We start from the raw sequence: 26,179 nt of genomic DNA on the forward strand, positions 1-26,179 counted from the left end.
ATGTAATTTATACCATGTGATGAAGAATGATTGGTTGATCAAAATAAACTCTACATCATGTGTCTTTTTAGTACTGTAATAATGGACTAATTAATAGCACAAATTTCTGTGATTAATAGCGATTAATTACAATTTTTTTTCTTAAAACTGAAGATTTTAATAATGGATATTTAAATGTAAAATTATGGAAGTAATGTAGAAAGAAACTGTTTAATAGCATCTTTTTTAACTTTGAGCACAGATTCTCTCCTGTGAACTACAGATTTCCAATAAAACCATGGAGGCCAAAGTGACTCACCGAGGCCTTGTGGATGTGTCCAGATATCTATCAGCTAAATATCTGGACACGTCGGGGAGCCCGTCTCCTGTAGTGTGAGCTTTGATGTGACAGGCAGTGAATGTGTCAACCTGGAAACCACAATGACACTCTTCACCCATATTCTCTGCCTTTTCCGTCCATCACGCAGACTGTATGTGGGGCTTGTTTCTGTCATGTTGTACGTTTTCACTGCAACAGATGATGAGCGTGACAAACAATTCCTGTTTCGTGTGTGTATCGCGTATTTCCCCGTGTCGCTTTTCACGAGTGTTTTCGTGACAAAACGTACTTTTAACTCCTTCCTTGTCCATATCCATATCCATCTTTAGCCAGGATGGCTAATTGTTATGCGGCAGACATCGTCACAAAGGTCAGCCGCCAATAGCTTTACATTTTTTTGTTGTGTTAATGTTGACAGCACAAATTGTTTCATGATCTCTATAAGCTGTAGGTTATATCTATAGTCCAATTTTTGAACTATGCATGACGTCCTTTTCTGACCTGATTGTGATGTCATTATGACGTCAGAAAATGACATCACATAATGGAGTAATGCGTTAACTTTTGCAACTAACAACATTAGACACTTGATCTAGAGCTTATCATATGACATCTAATCATGTGATGCATGTTCATTTTTTGATCAATATACACTTTAGATTATCTCCAGCCATATTATTTTCAGGCATTTCTTAGAAAATGTACATTTTGGGCCATATTGATGTTGACTGTGACACACACAAACAAACTTGAATTATTACTCACGTACAAACAGACACACACACACACACACACACACACACACACACACACACACACACATACACAAACCCTTTACTTTAATTTTAAAAATATATAGTTACACCTTCCTTGTCCTTAAATTCGTTCATGTCTGTTCAGCATATTTGGTAGTAATTTGTCCTGCTTTATATGAGGATATGTTTATGTATGCATTGACATAAAGATTTAAGTCGTTCCCCTCCCTTTGTTAAAGAAAATTAAGACTACTCAGAGAACTTATCAAGTTGCAGAAACTCAATGTTTGTAATTTAGATACTGGAACAACTCCCATTAAGAAAATGAGGTGTAAAGCCAACCTAAGTATTCTCCCATTAAGCAAAAGGAAACATTCCTGGCTTCACATTACCCCTGGTAATCCTGAATGCACTGGTGAGCACTTCCTATCTGCTGCTCCAGCTCATTCCCTGTTTCTGTTCTAACAATGGACCTCAGGTGGCCCATAAAGCAAGATTATGTCAACCTGGGCACAGTGTACCAACTGTTGCTCCCGCTTCCTTCCGGCTTTAGGGAATAGTGTGTTCCAGCTTTTATTAGAGTTTATTATTGGCAGTGCTCACTGACAGGTCTGGGAATGCTTTTAGTGGGCAAGCTATTGTTTGCTTCGAGAGATGGCTGGTGAAGGGGGGGCTTGGCAATTCCTAAACACCAGCTGATGGATGGAAGAAAACAAGAGACTTGGGCGCCAAGTGTGAGATGGGACAATGGTAGCAGCTCTCACAGTGGATTGGTACTGCACTAAAGCAGTTCCCAACCACATTGTCAGAAAGTGCTATTTTTGTCAACAAGTAGTACTGGGTTGGACACAAACCACACGGATCACAGTGTAAAAACACTGGGCTGAGAATGCCAAGTGCCTTCAACACATGACAAGAGCAATTTAGCGTGATCTTAGACTTGGCACTCTCCGGGGGCGAAACAGGGTGTGAGCCCACACTTGAATTAGAGACTAACGGAGATTAATTTAATACTTGGGAGTTTTTTTTAATGCCCCACACTTTCAAGTCTACAGCGATTTATTGGATCAGGTTGCCAGCATCTATAAAAATCACATTTAAGACGTAAAAACAAATATCTTCTCTTGGCCTATATAATTATCTTGCATTTTCAGATGCCAGACACTCTCTCATTGGCCTAAGATAAAATATTGGATCGAAGATGGTACAGACGGATGGCAAAGGAAGACATAATTCTGTCAACTTGGGTCTATTTAGTGTGAAGATGCCCAATTTAGGTGTACATTTTGTTCTCAACATATTTAAAATACGTTAGACTCGCTAATATTGCAGCTTATAGTCATAACTGTGCCATCACATACGCTGTGTCTTTAAGTGTCTTTATGGAGTTTATTTTACTTAACCAATAATACCTGGTATGTTATATGCCCCTATGTTAGGGGAATGTTAGGGGAATTGAGGCTCCCTAGAGTCTAGAGGGGGTAAGTAAGATCTGAACACAAGTGGTCAGATGCCAGGTGTAATCTGATGTACTTAGAGGGGTCCACTGTATATTAGCATACTCACGTTAGCATTGAACATGAACATGAACATGTGGGCCTAAAGCCAGGTTCAGACTGCACGACTTTTAAAGTGGTCAGATCACTGTGCATTTCACACGGCACTACTTGTTATGTTGTCTTGTGATCGGGGGTCTTGCAGTTGCTGTGAGCTCATACTACACAAATGACTGGTGACAAGGGGTCACAAACAAGATCTTTCACCAGGAGATACCCTTGACTTTTTTTTCTGGTCTCCAAAAAACAAAAATACAAAAGCCTCTGCAGCTGTATGTCCTTGTCTGACCTCCCATTGCACATGACTGCCCTTGCAGCTGATTAGCAGATTCATGTGCGTATTCTCATATCTCTATGCATCTCTATACAAATCTGATCATGCAAACACGGATTGAAATACAGTTCCACAACTCTCTCCACACACACACACACACACACACACACACACACACACACACACAAATAATATTTCCACGATATTGACCCAATAGGTAAATGTCCAAATGAATCAGAATAATCCCGCTCCTGTCTCTTTCTAAAACGTCTTTTTCTTCTCACCCCGGAGTAGTAGTCCTGGATTGGCTGGAGTTGTCGCCCACTCGGACGCGTCGTCATCTCTTAGAAGAGTTCACACATAGCGATTGGGGACTGCTGATCATGCGCCGATTTGACTCTAATCTGGGGCTTTGGTCAGCGAGTTGCAAAATCGGGCGGGAAATCGTGCAGATTGAACTAGCCTCATTATAATCTCACAGACCCCAACAATGGCTATAGACTCTTAATCTTGTTCATAACTATTAGTAGATATCATATGAACTCTTTCTACAACCACATAACCTTAAACCTGATTGATTATTTTAATGATCGGATCTTGAGTTATCGCAGACACTAGCTGAGCAAACGGCCCCTCCCACAGCTCCTCCTGATGTCCTGTAATGAATATGAGAAACACTAGATATCATCATTCAGCTACTTAGTCAGTTTTTTAACAGTTTAAATTTAAGAGAACTTTGCAGATTAAACTTTAACCACTTACAGAATGCTAACCCTAAAATACATTGGGAATAAGTTGTTTAACAATAAAGACAAAAATGCGGAAGCTTGTTTTTGAAATTTTATGTTTAATTTTACCTTAGTTTTATATCTTTCTTTTTATATATTTCCTTGTTTGACTTACAAGTTAATTTGACCAAACATTACATGTTTTCATAATGGACAAATTTTCTTCATTTTCATTCAAAAACACATTTTCTTCATTTTTCTACAATCTCATAATACCTGCAGAATTTGAAATAATGTGTAATTTGAATAAATCAGTCAATAGGCAGAAAGAACAAGTATTTTTCTTTTAAATGGCGTGTTGTTCTATATAGCTATGTTCACCAAGTGTGCTATTTTGGCATTTCTCACTGGCTTGGACACATCGCTATACAGATACTCCAAATGCTAAATCCAAATGTTAATCCAATATATTTTTAATGTGCATTCTTTAACATTGACATTGAATCATGTCCTACTATCTTATGGTTACACGATTATAAATGGTTTCACTCACAAATATGTACTCGTCAAAAAAAGAATGTATCAGTGGTTTATTTATTAGAGGTGACAGGTCTTATCATAAGCCAAGTTTAGGCTTAATCACTTGACACAGGTTAAGCCAGTGTGTTGTGACGAAATAATTGGATTAAAAGGTCCAGAGTGAACCACAGTGTATTGTCAAGGGCTGTGATATCTACCCCCTGTGGCTAAAGCCCTAAGAAGGATGTTCCTGCCACACAGAAGGATCTAGAGGGCATGTAGATGGATTTTTTTCATTTTTTATTTAATTTCATCAAATGTTAAATCTCAGCTCTCGAATAGCCTAGATTGCAACTATACTTTATTCTTTCTATGTATCAAATCTGTACATTTTCCGCAGGGCTTATCCCATTCATAACAAAAACACATAGATTTGTTTTGGCACACACAGCCTTCAGCAGAGCGTACAAAATCAATCCAGCAAAGAGTCTGCACAGACTCACATGTCTACACACAAACATACACACAGTGCAAATCATGGACATTGCTTTTGGCTGAGTGCTCTTCACCCTCTTTGCTCTACGTTGGACCAAAGCTTTTCTGCGGCGTTCAAGCGCTGCCTCGTTAACGCAAAGTCAGAACATTCAGTACAATATAGCACGGACTAGTACGGTGTCCTGTTTTGGTCATAGCTGTGAGTTGTCGCCATGCTTGCAGCACAGCTCTTGCATGGCTACTGTTGGTCCATTGCTCTGTGTGACCACTATTGTGGTCCTGACTGAAATATCTCAGCAACCATGTGGATCGATTGCTATGTAATTAGAAACACATTCAACATCTTCAGAGGATGAACCCTAATGACTCTCGTGACCCCCTGACTACATCTGTTCACACCTGGCATTAAAATGCATCCTGAATGCGTCCCTTGTGACCACTTGTGACACATCTGACATCCCCCGCTCCTCATGCAAATAAACGTGTCCGTCATTTCTGTATATCTAGATGTGATGATACTTGACCAGCAGTTTTCTGTCCTGTGCTTAGCCATCAAAAGAAGAAGTTTGTCGTGTGGTGTTGTCTGTGATTCCCCTTTTGATCGGCTCTGTCTTGTCGTGTGAATGAGACCTACTTTCGGTTATGCATTGGGCATAAGTTGAAAAGGCAGTCTCTGATATGGCCCAGGACGCATATATGTTCACATAGCTAAAAAGAACGTGGCCACATGCGTCCCAGACCACCTTCAAATGTGGTTTGAGTGATCGGATCTCAGGACACATTGAGGACGCATTTGGTTTACTTTCAGACCAGTATTTAGCGCTGTCCACTTGTCACTCAAAACCGATGTTAATACCAGGTCTGAACAGGGTCTTTATCTAAGGCCATTTGTCCAGTGCCTCAGTTTTGACCAAATGCCTAGCACACTAATAACATCACCATCGGCCTCAGCTGTACTTTGTGTTTAGTGGTAATTTGCAGGTGTAGCACGCTAACCTGCCTTTGCCTCCTCTTGTCATTGGCTGGTGAATAGCTCCCCGGAGAATGCGAGGTTAAATAGTGAGCTCGAGGACATCTGTAATTACAGAGGGAGTGTTTCTCATTCCCTCTTGCCCTAACACACAGAAATATGTGTCGGGCTACTGAGCAACAAAAGCATCTCACTTCATCTATTTTAATGAAGGAGTTAAGTTTATTTTACAGTATCATTACTACAATGAATGCAGAGTCTTGAGACTGTTCTCAGTTGCATGGCCTACTTGCCCGAGCTCCACATTTTGCTTATTCCCACCTCTGACCCTCCTCCATGCCTCCCCTTGTCATCAGCGGAGCTCCACTGATATCCTGTGTCACAGTCCTGACACAGCACTTTCTCAGTGTCTCCTCAGTTTCGGCTCGCTCCTGCCTTGGGGGCACTGACTGGCTCTTTTGGACAATGCCCATCCTTGTTTGCATCCCCCCCTCGTTTCGGAAATCCCGGCGTTGCTGGTAACCAGCGGTGGATCAGGGCGATGAAGTCACTGTCTCGGTTTAGCCTGCCCTTGCAATCGCCCCCCTTTCCCTCTTCCATGGCAAGAGGGGATGTGGTTTGCTCTAAAACAATGGAAGCTTTCTCCACTGGGCTGATATGGACTGCCAGAGAAAAAGACAGACAGACAGACAGACATATAGTCAAGGAGACAAGCTAACACAAGTCAAAGACATCCTGCTTTTGACATCTTAGTGTAATGGGTATTAATAGGTACAGTATTTCCAGCACCCACAGTATTATTCCTACAACCCACTCAGTACACACTAGAATGGCTCTCTTCACATTTTCAAGGGACCTATAATTAATTTTCTTGCAGACGGTCCAGGGACAAACAAAGATGTACTATAGTTCCACATTTGCTTTGGCATTGCAGTTATGTCATTAGGTTGCATAGCCTGTTGTTTGTCTCCTCACAGTTTGAGAGTTCACCAGGAGTTATTCACTTTCAGATTGAGTTAAGGAAAGGAATCACTATCGCTCGTCAAGGCTGAAGTGCTGCATTGAGGCGCGCATCATTCTCCAGAGTCAAGCCACTGATGACAATATTGTGGTCATCATCTTCATCCTTCAACACACATTGAATCTCTCACAGGGAAGTTTCCCCAGTTGTGCATTTAGTCTCATGTTTATGAACAAAATGACACAAATTACGTCATGTTGATGGTGATTATGTAAAACTAGCTGTGACAAGTGCCAACTCTTCAAAGTGCTGTTTCCACCAGGGAGCATAAATCTCCTTTTATTTAACCTGAAAAGCACAGTCAAAATTCATTGTATTTTGCTTTGGTGTCGATTTGCGTACTGTGGACAGGCGGCTGTGGCTCTGGAGGTGGAGCAGGTCGTACACTGATTGAAAGGTCAGTGGCTTCTTCACTTCACATGTCAGTGTCCTTGAGCAAGATACTAACACCCAAACTGCCCTGAGGATTTATTATTGATGTGTGAGTGTAAAGCGCTTCGACTGGTTGTTAAGACAAGAAAAGCTCTATATAAATGCAATCCATTCACCATTTACTCTACTTCTCAATGATAAAGCCCTGATACTCTTCATTCTCAAGAGCTCAGCCATCCATTTATCTTTTTAGACCTGACATGTTTCCTGTTATTAATATTTGCAGTGTTATCCAAATTAATTAAAAGCCTTTTATTCCTCATGTAGCAATGGACTGCATGGGGGTAAAAGTTCTGATTGGTAGAATTGACCCAGTCGAGGGGTCACGTTTGGTTGGTTCTGCTCTCTTGTGTGCAACAGGTGGTTACGATGATTGTAATTTTGTCCTATACATTTGCATAGTGCTGTTCTGCCTCGGTCAGTTGTTGAGGTACTTTTTGCAGTGGCCTGAATTGAATTTGGTGTAAGGCATTATGAGTCTGTATAGGTCAGAGCTGATATTCACCATTTTAATGGTTATTTCTAAGCCGATTTGCGACAAGATAATTTAATTATATCATGCACTACTCTGATGCAGCCACAGTCACTACTCTCTGGACTTAGCAGTGTCCCGTCCATGTTTGTTTTTTTAAACTTTATAATAAGGCTGCTGATGCAGTAGTTCCCTGCTCTTTTTGTGTTATGGTCATGTTGAAAGGTTCTGTGAATTAAGGCATTTCAACTAATTTTTGTGTTAAAAGTTTATATTATTCTAAATTCTGACACCTTTTGACACTTTTTTTCTTGAGACAAATATCGGTTTCGAAATATCAGTTAACAGCCTCTTAGATCAGTAATAATCTATATCGATATCGGTCCTGAAAAAGCCATATCGGTCGACCCCTAGTCAGTATGCACTCTGGACCATAAAGATATGCACAGAACACTTACAAATCAGCCGAAATACTTTGGGTCGACACGATTATTACATAAACATGTACAAAAATGTATGTCTGCTTTACCAAATCTTTGCGCTGTGATATGGATTTGTGTGCTTCCTCTATGCTGCAAACTACACAATTATCAGAAGTGTTAGTTTCAGATAGGAGAGATCAGGTTCAGTAATTTTCCATTTCAGCCTAAATAACTCTGTGGCAACAGGACATCCTTTAGAACAACCCTTTCCTTCTGTTCTGGTAATGGGAAGTGGCATTTGTCAGGACTAGGCCATTACTGTAACTTTTTTTTCTTCCAGGCACAATCATTTATACCCCCACAATGGCCTTACTACTATTCACTATAATAATAGTACTTATTCATATACAATATTTCCCAATAACAAATGGCACCGTGCACACACAACAATATGTAATCTCATAGATAAAATCCCTTAACCCCACCGTGTTTAATAAGGATGTTGCCATTAGAAGACATTTTGAATCTTGAAATGTTTAACACAGCACGCTTTGTTTTTAATAACACCGTCAGAAGGTTTCTCACCAAATGTGCCCCATCAGACAATGCCAAATAAGAATGTTAATCCTCTCGGTTCATGTTCTTATTGTAATTATAATAATGGTGCGTGGGTTTTTGCTGACATGTTGAACCTTTGGAAAAAGGAAGACAAAATGGCATGTCTTATGTCTGTCCTCATGCCTACCACAGCACTTGGTCGAGTGGGATGCAGGAGACCCTGAGTGTTTGCTCCAGCTGGTCAAGGAGCTTATCCAGCAGTACCACAGCTACCAGTGCCAGCGTCTGCGCGATAGCTCCAGGCTCCTCTTCGAGTATGACAGTCTGCTGGAGGATCCCAACTACGGCCGCAACATGGAGATTTATGCCGGACGCAAGAACAGCTGGGTAAGGACCTGATGTCCTACATTTTACAAAACCAAGTCACGTGACGGTTTTAGCAAACACCTCAAGGAATATCTCCCCCAAAAAACAATATTCTCATGTTATTTCAAAAGCTTTGTGTTGAAAACAGACATAATTTTGACTGTTAAAGATAAAGATGCGATGGAATGATTTGTGCCAGGCTTGACTTTTGCTATTCCAATTGTCCAACCCCTATACACGATGGAATTCTGTTTAGCGTCCTGGAAAACTCTGGATATCTGCTGGAAATTTCCATAGTAAATAGCATGTGATAAGACATCCTGTTTTATTGTGGAGGGGAGAAAAAAAAAAGATTTTTGGTTTGATTTGATCAGTGACATTTCCGCCCCATGGTACATGCTGTCATCCGTAGCTGTTTGCGTGTCTCAAGACACATTCGTGAGGACACAAAGACTCTGAACACTGAGGTCTTCACAGTCTATGCGCCACACAGAAGTTACTGTGTGGAGCATAGACTGTGGAAAAGTGTCAGGCTTTCGTGCCAAATCTACGGTCATATTTTTAGTCGTGGATACATATTCTTGATCAGGTTTGTTGTTTTCTAAATCTTCAAACATTTCAAATTTTTCTGACAAATTCCTAATATGCACTAATGTGTTGGGCAGCCTGGCTTATTTTATTTAAAAAAAAAGGGTTAAATCACACTTATATCACCAAATTTGGGCAACAAAAAAGAATTGTTTAATATTAGAGTCAAAACTCTTATTGTTAATGACGATAATGTTAAAGGTGCACTATTTTTTACACACATCATTATTTTTTTTTACATTATAAATGTCACTATTTTAAATCCCATGAACTGTATATTGTACACGTTACCTCTGCTGCTTGTTCTACAGACGGGAGAGTTCTCAGCCCGTTTCCTTCTTAAACTCCCTGTGGACTTCAGCAACATCCCGGTCTATCTCCTGAAGGTAACTCTCCCAAACCAATACACACGTTGACTCATTATCAAGCTCCACACACCTTCCTCACATCATGTACACACACACAAAAACACACACACGCTGCAGACCTGCTGCGGCACACATGCTAAATTTTGTCATGACTTGCCTCCATCAGATATTATGATGAGATATCATGAGTGTTCATTTGTTTACATGTGTGTGTGTGTGTGTATGTCCATTTGTCTTGTGTGCGTGCAATTTAACAGCAGGGCTTATTTAAATTAACAGGTGTGTGTGTGTGTGTGTGTGTGTGTGTGTGTGTGTGTGTGTGTGTGTGTGTGTGTGTGTACGCCTGTGTACGCGTACGCCTGTGTACGTGAGTGTACGCGAGTGTACGTTTGTGTACGCGTGTGCGTGCATGTGTGTGTGCGAATACACTCCGGTCTTGGGGGCTGTGAGTTGACTAATCAGCAAGCCGTCACTCTCGATCTGCTCTGAGCCGCGTGGTGTCTGGAGGCAGCTTAGCCCAAACTCTCTCTCTCTCTCTCTCCCCCTCTCTTTCTCTCCCTCCCTCTCTCTCTCTCCCTCTCTCATCAGTGATCGCCTTCTCTCAATCTCTCCTTTATCTCTACTTTTCTCTTCAGTCTGTGCCCCTCCACCCCCGCCCCCTGCTCACGCTGGAGGCTCTGGCTCTCTGGCCTTTTCCAGCCTAGCCTCTGTTTGCGAAGAGAAATGATGGTAAACATAAGGGAAACAACAGCCATCATCAGGCTCACATCAGCCTTTGTCCCCATGTCCCTCAGACCTGGAGCACTGAGACTTCTCTCTCTCTCCCTCTCTCCCTCTCACACACACTGCATGCTTTGAGTGGACTCATCCAAAAGCCAAAGCCCAATTTCAGAGTTGCACTGTTGGTCATGATGGAATTATTACATTTTTTTACCTGCTCATCTCGAGGCAGGAAAGTTTCTAGCAATACTCGTGACATTGTTGGGTTTTTTTTCCTAACAAGCATGCTGTCACTTGCTAGAGGTTTCTGCGCACAGGCTTTGAAAAGCGAGTCTGACACACTGACACCTTTAACCAGTGGATGGTGATAGCTGTGTAGCCACTGACACAATGTTGTCTAAGGAGAACTCAGTAATATTTAGTGATTTTATAACTAAATCTTGGATATGAATGTACATTCCTGTCATCCGAATCATAAAATGTTCTTCTTTCACGCACGCACGCACGCAAGCACACTCACAGCACTGTGCTGTATTTGGCAGCTAGGGTATACATAGTATCACCATGTGAACGCTTGAAGACTTGGGAAGAGTATCGACCGGCAGAGAAGAAAGTAATGAACATGAGCCCACACCTTGTCCACCTACGCGTTAGGAACGGGATTATGGAGCATATAGGCTGGACTCAGAGAACACAAATGTGCTGAACACCACATCGATGACCTGAATTTTCAGTTTGACAGTTGTCATACAAGTACTTCTGTCAGTTTCTAGTTTTTTGTTTTTTTTGTGCTTTGCACATTTCTTCATTGCAAGTACATGTGCTCTCGCAAAGCAATTGAAGTGCAGTTAATGTGCTCCGAAAGTGGTTTCTGACTGAGCAGAAAATGAATATTTGAATCACAAGTCCATTAAATTGAAGATGATGGTGAACATGCAAACATGCACAGGGTGCAGATGTGATGCACCATGCCCCAAACACGCGTGGTGTGTTTTTTAGATCAGGGGCACCAGTTTTTCCCAACTGGACTTGCATTAAAGGGAGGACCAGGCAAATGAATAGAGGAGACACATTACCATAGGGTGATTATGTATTCTGCTGGATTTACTTAAGTCATTCAATTTGTGACTGTTGGTTTTGTAGGGAAGATTCTCTATTTCTTAAGACCAGGCCTAAAAATAATGCAAATAGGATTTACAAGAAATAAGAGCTATTAGGGAAAAGAAAAGTCATTTAAGAAAAAGCCTTCTACATAATGAAAAACAATTATTAGGAAAAAAAAAGAAAAACTTGTGCAAATGCCTTGAAACATCTATCGTTACTATGGTGATCAACGTTTAAATCAGCGTCTAGCTAGGTGCGTCTGGAGAACGGGACCTGGATCAGTTTGTTAATGTGTCTACACCTGCCATGTAGACTTGGTTTTAGTCAATGCAGGTGTTTGTGGGTGCAAGCTTAATGAAATCCACCCATCATTGACTTTGTAAATGTGGCAGTTTTCAGTTAAAGGTCTCCCATTCCCGAGGTCGCGTGTTCGCAGAGCAGGAAAATCACAACAACAACAAAGAGATAAGCAAGCTTTCTCCAAGATCGCTTACTGCCCCTTAAGGGTTTGATGAGCAGATTCATACGTTTTTTTTCAGCGTTTCCATTTTAAAGGGACCATTGTGTTGACGCAGCACAGGTGCCACCACCAAGGGATTCAGCATTAAAAACACGGGATCGTCGGGCGGAACATTTGAAACTGGCTCAACTTTTGCCACAAGGTAATGCAATGCAATCTGGTTAGGTGAGGTGTTGGGCGCAGTATAATCCACCACTGATCAATGCTTTTCTGTCTGATAAGGCTTTAGAGTTGTGGATCTGTTCTGTAATTTCTTTCATTATTTACCGATACCTGAAGCAACAACGCAGCCCTTTATTTTAACACAAGGCTTTTTTGGGTCTGAATGTCTACTAGGCCTTGAACATGAATTAAAACCTATTTAATAAACAATTTTATTTCTTATTCTTTCTTTTTTTTCTTCAAAATTTTAGAAGGTGATACTCTGCAGACAAGAGCCATCAGCCAGGTACTGTAGGTAGAGGTCAGACTGTTGACCCTCATTTGAATCAAACCTCCCATCAAATCCACGGATGTCCTTGCTTGAGGAGGGAGGCTTTTGCACTGAAGTGGAAATCTGTTCAGACATAGGCTACTCTGCACTGCTCGTGAATGCTGAGATGTTGCTGGTGGGCGCAGAGCTGTGGAGGACGACTGTTACCTGGAGCGAAGCATCCGCCTGGTCTGAGCTCACCACAGTGGACATGTTTACCTTCCTGCATGGACTGCCCAGCCTCGGGGAGGGGGAGGAACGCTGGCTTTCTTTTTTATTTATTTTAAAGGAGGGCAGTCGTGGTCGAAATGAAAGAGTGGGAAGGACACTGAGAGCGGAGATGAAGGGAAGATAGTGAAATGCACACAGATGCGTTTTGGCAGTTTTCTTCCCCTTTTAAAGGGCATGTAGTTCTCTTGGGCACTGTTTCAGTGATTGTACCTTGACCTCTGGGTTGTCGCCAGTTTGAAGTTGCTTTCACTCATACCCTCTCATTTAGCATTGCCCTTTGACCTGGCACTATATCACATATTTGTGCATACTAGTAAGGTCTTGTAATGCTCCTTCGTGGCTCCTTTGTCATAATCGAAATTCCAGCTTTATTATGGAAGGTAATAAGAGATAAACAAACGTGTAATGGCACAAAAAATGCTCCACTGCTTCTGCCATATATACATTGTATATCTCACTTCAGGATACAGGATATACACATAACATTTTTCCTTTTAATTACGACCATGACCTTTCGTGGGCGCTCGTCTGTCCATACTTGCCCCATAGAGCACATATATATGTGCAGCGGCGGCTTGCCTCTAAATGTCGACACTGATCAGCATGGAGTGACGCCACATTCGTGACTGAGCCCTCTGCTCTCGCTTCATTTGAGCTTTGTTTCCCCCACAAGCACTGACCCATGTCACCAGCTCAGAAAGCGATTTCTGTGTGTGCGCGCGATTGTGTGCGTCTGCGCGTGCATGTGTGTTCGGGGGTCTTCCAGCAGCTGTCATTGATCTGATAGGATGTCTCATGTGACCAAACTCTGGTGAACTAACTGATATCTGCAGTATTGTTGATAAGTGATGGAAGCACATGTAATAGTTATTGTGCTGTGTGCGCTCGTATCACATCACTGAGCAATTACATCTAGAGCTGCTGTGGACAATCTCAGCCACTGCAAGCACATTATATGATTAAGGGTCCGGGAGTATGGGGAAGAAATATCTTGGTAATTATTGTGATCATTTTGTTCATGTCAGACGATGTTAAATGTATATCACAGAATAAAACTGTATTTTCTTTGAGTGCTAAGAATCCTAGGTGAAAACCTAAAAAAATTAAGCATTGTGTGATGCTGCAAATGGAACACCTATTTGCTAAATAAAGGGGGGGGGGGGGGGGGGTGGCATGAAAAGTTGTCATGCATCCAATGGAAACTCTAATGGAAGTTACAGAGCTACTTACTCCCAGCGAAGGAATTAATATGGCACACAACTCCTCGTAAAGCAGCCAAGTATCTTTGTCCCACTTTTGTTTCTGTACAGATTAGACATAAAGCTTTAGAGATGCTGTGAGAAAGATTTTTTAACATTCAAAGTGAGCCAGGCTCACTGTTCCCCACTGTTTCCAGCCTCATTGCTAGGCTAAGCTAACCAACTGGATGCTGAGCCTCATATTTGACATGTAGACATAAGAGTGCTTCCGACCTTCTCATCTAGATCTCTGCCAAAAAGCAATTCACCATATCTCCCAAAATCACGAACTACTCCTCTGCAGCCATATTTGAGTTTATATATTTTAACCGTTTTTATCCAAAGCCTATCCACCGCCTAGCAGCTGGTATCCCACACCCCCAGGTCATCTTGTCTTCCTGCATAACTGACCTGAGGGAGGGCTGCATTGAGCCCTGGGCATCCCTGTATCTTCATTTGGTCTGTTCATGCTGTGCATGCTTACAACAAGAGCACTTACATCTAATTATTTTTACTCTAATTATCACACACACACACACACACACACACACACACACACACACACACACACACTTCAACCTTCAGAGCTCCACAGGCAGCAAATGAAAGGGGGAGGGTCAGGGTGAAGCAGAGCCTCTGGCTTTCATTCTGTCTTTTAATTTGTGTTCCCAGCGTCAGTGACTCGATTATTGCTATACGTCCTTTTCCCTTTTTTTGTCGTGTTTTTGTTCTTTCATTCAAATATCAACTCTTGACTTAGCATTAGGCAAAAGCTGCATTCCCAAACAATGTTTTTGGGGTTTTTTTGATCAATGAGAAATTTAAATTCAAACAAAATATATCAGCCACATATGTTCAAAATTCCCTTTTATGCTTGGTCTTGTTTTTCCAAGTTAGGATCTTGATTTGAAATTGAGATTCAAAGTAAAGGGGGGTTATTTGTGTTTTGACTTTATCATTTTACTAACATTTCTTACTCCTATCTATTTACTATTCAGTGCTTTGAATCAGCTTCAGTAAACATTTCACTTAGGGGGAGAAAACAGGAAAATGTCTTCCTAATGATCGTCTCAAATCACTCTCCTGATGCTCCTCATGACTGTTAAACAAAGGCACGGTCTCCCACCTCAGTAGCAGGAGGGTGAGAGAGCAGTGTTGTTCCCTCAGAAGGGCAGTGGAGTATCTGAGGTCAGACATTAGGTATTACAGGGGTTAGCAGCAGAGTGTGAAGCAAGTACATCATGGTCACAATGTCAATGCACAGGACTCTTGGGCGACATTATCACTGTTGTACCAATGCTAGAGGTAATCATTCGGACTGGGGTTTTTTTTAATGGATTTTCTGATTTATCAGAAAATCCATTTGATCAGATATTGATTCATTAAAATAACAAGGTCCATCTTTTGGTATGTCTTTTATACTCACCAAACAAGCCTATAGGCAGACGTCTGGTTGCATTTAAAATTTAAAATCTACGAAGACAGTGAAGAGCTGGAAAACAGCAAAACACTATGCAATATGAACAACATGGAGGTGAAATACCGTGGAAATTCCACAATGACCATATAATGAGACATTGCCTAGGCGTGATATCTGGAAAAAATGCCTGATCCGAAATAAAACTCACTGGTTAACTGTGCCGCCTGTATTGGCACCTTGTGATATTGAATTGATTCAGGAAATCAGTGGACTTATTGATCAGCCAGATCTCTGTTGTTTTCCTGTTAGTAATTTTTATTTTGGCAATTGTCGCCAGCAGAGTTGTGGACAGTGAAATCAATGGGCATCAATTTAAACCTCATATAGCTTAACACAGTTTTATCATCATCTATTCTGATACATTATGAAATGTTAAATTATGGTTGAAATTGCAGCAGAATTTCCACTAAAATTGAGATTTTAATATAAAAACAAATTTTCAGCTGCAAATTTTTTTTTTAAATGGCTTGGATTGTTGAGTATTAGAGCCAGCACAATAACTAGAACAAATATGGCTCTATTTTAGTAAATTGTGTTATTTCTCAATATGTATACCACTGCTAGACAGATACCTTGAAGTCATAGCAGTATTTTTATGTATTAAATATACCTTTCTTTCACCCATGTTGATTGCACTGATAAATTGCTCTGGGGCATGTAACACTACTGAGTTTAAAATGTCATCTGAATTATTAACCTCTAGTGAACGCTTCTGCCTCTTTACCCCGGTGATTTTTTTTCTCTGTACAATTCCTGTTATGAGACCCCCAATAAATAAAAAGGAAAAACATTCCTATAACCTATAGCCCATTTAACATTTTTAGTGTAAGTGTTAACTGGGTTATGAAGGGATCAAACAGTTACTGAGGAGTCTTCTTTTATTAATTCAGGGGGCTGATTACGTAGGTGTTGTTTATTAGAAATGGTCTGATATTTACCAACCCACTCTTCACCTTGCTGTATATTTTATGGCCTGATATTGATATTGTGTGTCTATTAGTGTGATTTTAAAATAGATCACAAGCATTAACAACACTCAGTCATGACCAAGAAATAAACTAGTTATCAACACAGCAAATGATGGAGCAGTGGACTGTTTGCAGATGTACAATGATGCTGATGAATACATATCTTACAGTTGTGATTGAGTTTAGAGCAAACCTGACAAATATATGTCAGTTTATCATGAATTTTATATGACTGATACATTTTTATAATTTGACTTGCAGGGAAAAAAATATGTATTCACCCTTTAAGATGAATACATCTCATAACCCCTTTTTTCTCAAAGTTGAATTAATTCATTGACAGAAGTTCATTAATTGTGTTAGTTATGTTACAGTGAATGTGAGCACATTCATTCAATATGTTTCCTTTTTTCTTAAAGGACCAAAACAACTGATTAACAAAATTGTTGCAGATTAATTTTATGTTGCTCAACCGATAGATTAGTTGATTCATTGTAAAATGAGTCTGTGTGACACACTTTCCATTTCTCTTACAGTACATTTTAGGTATACATTTATTTTGTTGGAGGGTAAAATGAGATTTATTTGTTTATTCCAGTGTTTGTCATTTTTGCCAGGGCACATACACAGAGCAAGTTTATTCATTCAGAAGACATATCATATCTGTCAATCACATCTCTAGGCACAGACAGAAAATCCCCCTGGTATGTAACGTGTTGTCTGCCACAATATTCATCAAATGACAATCGAGGATTTCCACTAAATATTCTAACTTTTACATTAACCTGAATTTCTTTTACTTGTTTTATAGCTGTAAAGTTAAATTCTATGGCGGTATGACCCAAACCTGAACATGAATATGTCCATATCACATGAAACCATGGGTAAATTAAGTTAAAATCGTTCATAGTAGCATTTTTAAAAGTGCCATGATTCTGAGTCTTATCAATCTCTGCACCAGATTGCCTCTTAAAGAGAAACCCTTTAACTCAACTCCTCTACGCAAAACCCGGATTAAGAGAGCAGGAGAGTGACACAAAGCCACTTATGTGACGGCCTACACCACTGAGTCATCACTGGCGACAGAGCACCTTTTTCCGTAATTCAGGCCATCTTTTTTAGTGTTTGTCCAAATGTTCTCGGCCCTTTTTCGTGAACACATGGTGGCGACCACAGCTTTCCAAGAGATAAGTGAAAAACCTCATCAGCCTGCAGCGGCTGCGGTTACCTTACCTTTCCGGTTGCCACATAATTGTTGCTCCTTTCTCAACCGCTCCCGAGGCTTTCGTTGTCGCGGTTTTCTGTCCAGCTTACGTCCCCCCTCGTATGGCAGTTGAGCATTTGGAGAAGTCGTGGCTGAAGATAGTCTGCTGTGTCACATGATGACTCTTTCACAACTCTGTGCACAGACCTAGAAAACAACTCTGTAGCTGCCACCACACACACACACACACACACACACACACACACACACACACACACACACTGCATGCTAACGTATTCATGCACATATATTCTTTCCATTAGAGCATGCGAATGTGACAAAGGAGACTGTGGCTTTAACGTCATCAAGTGTGACTCCAGCACCCAACACTTAGGATCCATTGAGGCTATAATTAAAATGGCCCTCAGTCGACCATTACAGCTGGCTGTGCTGTCAATACTGACTCTTGTGTCAGTTGCTGTGTCATGACCAGGACAGAGAATTCCTGAGATGTGTGTCTGTTGTGCTCTTTGACTGTCTTACTTATCTGTTGGTTTGACCTGCAGGTTGTGGTTTTTACCACATGGCTGCACATCAGGTCTAAAGACCTGTTGTCTGCTGAGAGAACTGAATAGAATTAGCTGTTTTCCGATTACGCGAGCTAAAAAAGACAGTAGTGTTACCAATTCTGATGAGCCCTATGAGGCAAGGAAAAACAAAAAGAAAATCATCTAATGGTTGCCTTCCATTCTTACCTATTTGTCTTTCTATTCTTGGCCTGTCTACTATTTTGAGAGAAAGCTTGGGCCTGTGCGTGACTATTGAGCATTTGGTGCCAAAGCAAGTGGTTGTAATTTGTGGCCTTGCCGTGCCCTTGCACGGTAAACACTGACTAAGAGCTCAGGAATCTTAAAAGCTATAAAATAATTGCAGGTTACTCCCATAATGCCCAGAGTGGTGTGCTACTCCTTGCCTCAACTCTGCTTGTGTACAGCACCAGGAGCTCCTGTTTGCTGTAGATCCTGGTGCTTTACAAAAAAGTAATTCTTTTCCAGCTGTGTGTGTAGTCCTGTTTGCTCATTACAGTAGTAACATAATGACGTGAAGAAAATATTTTGTCCCTGAAATGTCATAAAGTATGAACAAATGTTAGCTATTCTGCCATATGTTTTTGATGTGTTAAATTAGTTCTCTATTTGAATTCTGTTTAATAGTTTTCTACAGAGGGGCATTCAAAAATGTTGGACTCAAGGGACTGCAGATACTTTGAACCTCTTGTCCAAATGTAATCTTAATTTCTGAAGTGGTTAGGGTGTCACTTGTTTTGTTCCACCAGTCGTAACAGTCGCATAAGGCCAAGTTTGAATGGTAAATTGAATCACCAGGGAAGGAATCAAAGGCCCACATTGTAGGTGGAGGATAAGTGCGGTCATAGACCTTTTCTCTGTTGAGGGATGGGACTACACCCCCACTGGGTTTAAATACCTGGGATTTCTCAAGATACTTGAAAGGAATCTCCTTCTATCTACACCTAAGTCCAGTTGCCCTCAATTCAACACTTCTTGGACACAAGAATAATCTTTCACAGATAAATCTGACAACAATATTTCTTGAGATGATTTAAACAGGAAATTCTCTCTCCATGGACAGTATTCTATCTTCACTGTCATAGTGACATTACAGTACAGTTTAAAATACATAACCAATCTTCAGCTATGTTATGAATAAATCCAGGGTAAACCAATGCATATCAAAATGCATTCATTTTGTTTTCAAAGTGATTTTTGAAAGTTGAGTGATGGTGTATCTGTATAGCAATGAGACATGGCATTTAGTAGAAAAGCAAGTTGCCCAAAAGACATTGGAAAGTAATTGCCAGTTTGGGCTTCACTAATGCAGTGAACGACTGAAATCTGAAAAGGCCAGCCAATGCTTCCACGCAGATAAACAATTATGTGGCTTTTTAACTAGTGGAGTGTTATAGCTTGGTATGCTCTTGAAGATGAATTTAAATGTCAGACGTAACAGCTCTACTACAGAAAAGCAGAGCATGTTAAAATATTTGTTTTTATTGTCATTACATTATCTAATATTTTTATATTTATGATATTATTACAACAAAATTGTAATTATTGATTCTTTCATTAGATAATTGTTATTCCAAATAGCTTGTTTCTAATCAGTAGTATTGTTAAACAATAACAATTATGGGTAATATTTACTTATTGCTGATGGCAGGAAATGTAGGAAACTCTCCTGATTTTGCTGACAGCAAACTAAAACTCCTCTGTTGCAAGATGTTGGATGCAGTTGCAAAAGAGAAGGATGCGGTGGGTGGGTGGGTTGTGGGCTATTATCTAAAGTAAGAGTTACATCAGTCCTTGAGCTGATTTGAGGGTGGAGGGTGTCTGATTTAGACAAATAGAATATTTGACCATGACAACAACATCAAATATTCATGATTACTATTACTAGCTGTAATATTAATTTATACTAACATTTAAATAAATTAAATAAAATACATATTTTGAAATCTGTAACAAACTTAAACGATAAAAACATTAAACATCCACTGTAACGCTTAAGTTATTAAAAAAGTTAAATTAAATAAAACCCTATTTTTTAAACTTTCCATTCTGTATATTGATTACTTGCATATCTAGAGTAGTTGCTATTGTTGATGGTGGAGTCTACCATTTCTGCAAGGGATTGCAACTACCTTCACGGACACATTGTATTCATACGAAACAATGCAGTGCTTAATCCAGGGTAACTGTTTCTAATGTTATCAGTCAGTCAAATATATATTCTCACCGTTACCTGTTCACTCTCCTGCAGCTGCATCAGAGTTTCAATTCTGAAGTGAACTTTGTTGCTATAGATCAGTGTTTTTCAACCGTTTTTGTGCCACAGCACATTTTTGACATTGAAAAAAATCCTACGGCACATCACCATCCCAAATGTTCAAAAAGGAAAACACAGTAGCCTATCACAGTATGTAATAGGCATTTTATAAGGATTTAATTACATATTTTGTAGTTTTGTAAGTGGAAATTTATGCAGATTCAATGTCTGTGACAGACGTAATGTGTGTGCTGATCAGACACTAGTCCCAGACAGGAATGATGTTATTGCAGTTTACTGATTTGATGAACAATGACAAGTTGAACAGGCTGAAATTATTATGCAATGGAGTTGATTACGTGGCTATCTACAATGAAAGAAAATAATGGACCTCTGCTCAGTGAACATCTATTGTTAACATCGATATAAAGTTAGATCTCAATCACAAGAATAAATCCATTAGTAGGATACGATGTCAAAATATAGAATACAATGAATTTGGCAATGAGAGCAAACGGTTTTCTGCTAAAACATAAAAGGAAAAAAGGGGAAATATGAACTTTCAATGAAATGGACAGGGCTATAGCGTGCAGGCGGAGATTGACAGCACGTCACTGAAGTATCCATCCAAGTCAAGGATTTTTTACACCTACAAATACATTTTTAATCCTGCATGAAAAAATGTAATGTCTAATTACATACAGCAAAACATGTAAGGGAGAGAGTTTAGTCTCCCTCTGCTCTGTCAACACATATATTGTGTTTTAATACAGCATAATTCACAATATAGTTGTTCTCATTTATATATTTTTTCTGTTTCTGCTGTCAGATGTCGGGAGTAGTGTAAAATTGGATCACAGCACGTAAATACCATTAACCAGCCTTCATTACCAAGCTGTTGCTGCAGACAAGATCATTTTCTGACATAGTCTGACAAAATGAACAAAAATGCAGGTTTATTACAACAGCTGTGCTGTGAGATCAAGTACTGTATATCGTCATTTCAAATTGGTATTTTATCAGTTGCCCAGTTTAGAAATTGGGAAAAAAACATGCTCCATTGATGTCAACATGAGTTTCCATGGATTTCCAGGATTTGCTTTCAAAGGACATAATGTTACTTTGTGAACAAGGTCTTTACCAATTTCTTTTGTTTCATACAAATTTGCAATCAACAAGCTCACCTTGAAGTACCCATTGTCCAAAGTGTGAGCCATGATTAGAAAGGAGGACACTGGGACTGAATGTACCTGTGGTTTATTGATTGAGATCTGTAATTGTTAGTAATTGAGCCTTCTAGTTGCAGGTCCAGAACTTTGTATCTGATTAGTGTTGTTCACAAGTCAATAGAGTTGAGAACCAAGCTGTGATTACCACCAGCTGGTTTAACATCTGGCACTGCACAGCTTTCAGCCTTCTGAGAAAAAAGTTAAATGGGGCCTGGATGAAGCTGGATAAAGCTGCTCTTGTTAATAGTAACATGCTTTCATCTCACTCATGTTTCAGACTGTCACGAAGAGAGGACAGGCAAACTTTTGCTATAGTCCTAAAAATCAAAGGACACCTGTGAGCTGGCGTGTAAACAAACAGTGTCCAGGGTTAATGCAGATGGTTTAATGTTTTAAATCATTACTGCATGTGACTGATCTCTGAGGCCTCTCAGAAAATAGCACCTGTTGTAGTGAAAACATTTGAGTCAAATTGCAGCTGCAAATATACTGCTTCCTCAACAACAGTGAAACATGGCCAAAAGTTCAGTGCATTGTTAGTAAGATAGGATATTTTGATTGATTGCTTAAAGCTACAGTGTGTGTAATATTTAGAAGAACGCATTCACAGAAATTGAATATATTGTCCGTAACTATGTTGTTATATATTCATAATAATCTGCAACAAAGAACCAATGTTTTTCGTCAACTTTGAATGGGCTAGGGTAGGAGGTTATATATGGTTGCATACAGTAAGTGGACCCGATCTCCTTGTAAGTCGCCATGTTGGCTACGTCGTGCTGAAAACGGTTGCACAAAACATTCCCGAATATGTGCATTAGCGTTGAATTTTCAGCGCTGCCGGAAACCGGAAATGGAATTAGCGGTGCGCCACCATAAAGTTTCCTGTCGGTTGCTCAGTTGGTTGTGGTTTGCAACTTCACCACCAGATGCCACCACAAAATTAGAAAAATTACACACTGGGGCCTTTGAACATCGGTTATTTGTTGCAGGTGATTATACACATATATGAACACATAGTTATGGACAGTATATTCAATTTCTTTGAATAAGTTATCCTAAATATTACACACTGAAGCTTTAAGTAGTATTTTTCATTGCAATTTGGAACTGAGATCTCCAATTCTCTAGGAAAATCCTTGGTTTTCATATCCATTTATATAATAAATTATGTGTAGTACTATTTAGTATTGAAATGTGATGTTAGTTAGAACGGTTTTCATCATCTTCGTTTTCAAGATATTTTGGCATAACCCCTTCCCTGACACAACAACCTTATAGAAGGGAGAGCACATTGGTTGTTCTATTGCTTCAACTATTGTTTTTTTTGCTAATAATGCTTTTGTCCCACAAATCCATCTTCGACCAATGCAAGAATTTGCAGAACGGCAAATTGAATGATGATATGGAGTAGATGCAGAGTTGTGACGAGAGATGTTGAATTAAAGCGGCGGATTGTCTCCCACTTGGACACATGTTTATTACTCCTTTCCACAGATTTTTCAAGTTACCAGACCCCCCAATTAATTGCATCACCCAGAAGTAGATCCATGCCCGAACATTTAAAATGTGCAAGAGAGATCTGTGACTTTCAAAACAGCATTCAAAGCTGTCATGAAATGAAATGACATGCCCTCAAATGGTGGGCAAAAGTTTTTGACCCAGTACCTCTCTGGTGGAAAGTAAGTGACTGCTGTGCGTCATGTCATGTAAAGCACATTTCCGTTAACTAATAAGATTAACTAATAAAGTCAGCTGGAAAAGTCAGTCAATTAATCACGGGGATGCACCTGAATGAGCAGGAGTATGAAAAGCTTGACAAGTACATTTTGGGAAGCACAGTATCTTGTTGTTTATTTTATGAATAATGAAGGAATGATTGTGATAATTTGTAGTGATCTGTGTTGACCAAACATCACCTACACTGTAGGCTATTATATTCAGAAAAGGCGCAAGAAACCCTCAGTTTTATTGAACCATTTACTAAATATGAGCCTGCCATTTCACTGGGATCAATTAATGTGATTCAACACAGTGCTGTACAGTTTAAGTATTTTGAACACTTCTGAGGCTTCAGTGTGTAGGGTGGTTACTGGAACCAGTCCTAAGAAAATATTATGAGAGAAAAGTGTAGTTCTCTGGAAATTCCACTCCTCTGGAAATGTCCTGGTTATACTGAAAATGGATTCTGCCTGGTTTCGAATAGGAGTCTAAATAAAGAGTTGTTTCGACACTGCTTGTCTGGTACCACTCTGCAGTAAGCCACATGTACTAATTAATCACAGAATCATGATGTCGTTATATATTCCTTCACAGTATGACTCCACCATATTCCCCCTAATACCAATGACTAAGCATGTAGACAGGTGGATCTACTGCAGCCTTCATCCACAGCCTAAAAATAGAAAGCCCATGGAAACCAGAAAGTATCTCATCCACGTTCTTGTAAATATCAATTTGTGGTTAGTGATGCCTACACCCTAGAATATCCAGAGAGCCAAATGTAAATATTTTAACTTATGACATAACCCTCTTCGGTTTTACTCCAGTAGCGCCCCTCTTCTGGTTCAACTTGTTTTTAGTGTCTGAAAAGGTGGCTATGACAATAGTCTATCTATAGGCAAATTACCATTAACAAAGAGATTTGTCTGATTTTATTTGTTGAGAAGCATGTGTAGTGTTAAACATAAATGTGCTATTTATGTATTCAATCTTTCAGTTGGCACACAGTTAATACACACATATAATGGCTCACAACACTCAACAAAAAGGACAGAAAACATGATAATATATCGAACAGCAGCACATCACTTATTCCGCATCAACAAGGAGTATGAGGACTGTGTGGGTATGTGCAGCTGTTCTTGAAGCACATCTTCCTCATTCTCCGGTTTTGTTGCACCTGTCAGGTTAAGGGCAGGGCAGCTTAAGCAAGAAAATCCGGCAGGACTTGAAATAACGTGGCAGGGTCACGAGCATGAGTGGCTGTAGCTAGCTTGGCTGGCAGGCTAACAGTAGCAATCCACACGTAGAAATTATACACCTTTACTTCATATATGACTTTATTGTTGCCTTTTATTACCGTGCTTACTGCCTTCTTTACAACATATCTCTCCTACTTTGCTGCATATTTATCATTTAGATTGTTGTTACAGAAACTTAACAAATGCAATACTTCCTGGTGAAGAGGTCATTTTGACTGACAACAAAGAAAATGGCTGCTTTCCATTCAGGTGTTCCAAGGTGTTGCCAGGACCTTGTGGTGTGTATGTTTGCTCAAAGGTTGAGGAGCCTATTGAAAACGAGATGATGCACCTCAAGGTTTTTTTTCCTCTATTCAAATTTGAATGCATCTACTTATCCCGACCGAGTGTGGGTGCTTGTAAAAGGACACACACTCAACACACGTGCAAGCAAAAGCTTGGGGGTTAGAAATACATAGTCCTGCCATTTGCAACTATCTGGATTAGGTGATCACACACCCACAATAGCAGCAGAGCACCAGTTAGGCTGGAAGCAGAAGAATACTGCTAGCAAGTCAATATGCCTAGTAACGTGTATACATCATTGAACAATAGACACTGGTTTAGTAAAGGGCTATTGGTTGGTTGAACATTGAAGAAGTCAATCAAAGGTGATGTTTAACCTTCAAATTTGCATATGTAGGCAAGAGATCCAGTCGATAAAGTAATAAAGTGTAAATGTGACAAGGTCAGAGGGTTTGGTGGTAGTTGGTTTATATGTCGCATGTCCTCACCTCCGACATTGCACTTCCACCCACTGACCTCTCATTTGCAGCAACAACCCTGGTGCTGCCTTGACAGACAAGCTGTCGGAAAGGTCGTGCCCTGAGGCGGAGGAGTCAAGGCATTCTACATCATTCCATGTTATTACACATGACGAGTGGCACCAGAACCACTCTCCACCTTGTTTATCCACTTTACCATTTGACTTTTTTTTCATATAGCACTACCTTACTAAGCTAGTCGCCCACATCAGAGGTGAGAATTTATCAGAGAAACCTCAGTGCCGTCACATCCCATTGATGATGACACACATTTGGCCTATTAAGTCTTGCTCTATCATATCGTAACAAGGTGTGGGAGCATATGTGGTGACTAATGTCAGAGAATGCCTGAGACACTGGTGAATTGATAATTGTTTGCACATGACTAACAACATATTCCATACTGTAACTTAGTCATCTATTGCCTCATGACACGCAATCATGGAACATACGGTATTTACTCAGTATGTCTCACGTGATTGTGATGACACTTTAGGCCATTTACTTTTATTTGATAATCTTTATTAATCTTTTTTGTT

At 40.0% G+C, this 26,179-nt stretch overlaps 1 protein-coding gene across 2 annotated transcripts in view; it reads left to right on the plus strand.

Moving 5' to 3' along the window:
* babam2 (BRISC and BRCA1 A complex member 2) overlaps positions 1 to 26,179 on the plus strand; it is a 74,430-nt gene that overhangs the window by 13,105 nt on the left and 35,146 nt on the right. For both annotated transcript variants that reach the window (XM_035609712.2, XM_035609713.2), the window contains exons 5-6: positions 8,714 to 8,908; positions 9,787 to 9,861. In XM_035609712.2, the coding sequence (XP_035465605.1) occupies positions 8,714 to 8,908; positions 9,787 to 9,861 (270 nt within the window). The remainder of the gene's footprint in view (positions 1 to 8,713; positions 8,909 to 9,786; positions 9,862 to 26,179) is intronic.

The sequence above is a fragment of the Scophthalmus maximus genome, chromosome 15 (genome assembly GCF_022379125.1).
Source record: "Scophthalmus maximus strain ysfricsl-2021 chromosome 15, ASM2237912v1, whole genome shotgun sequence".
Classification (NCBI taxonomy): Eukaryota; Metazoa; Chordata; class Actinopteri; order Pleuronectiformes; family Scophthalmidae; genus Scophthalmus; species Scophthalmus maximus.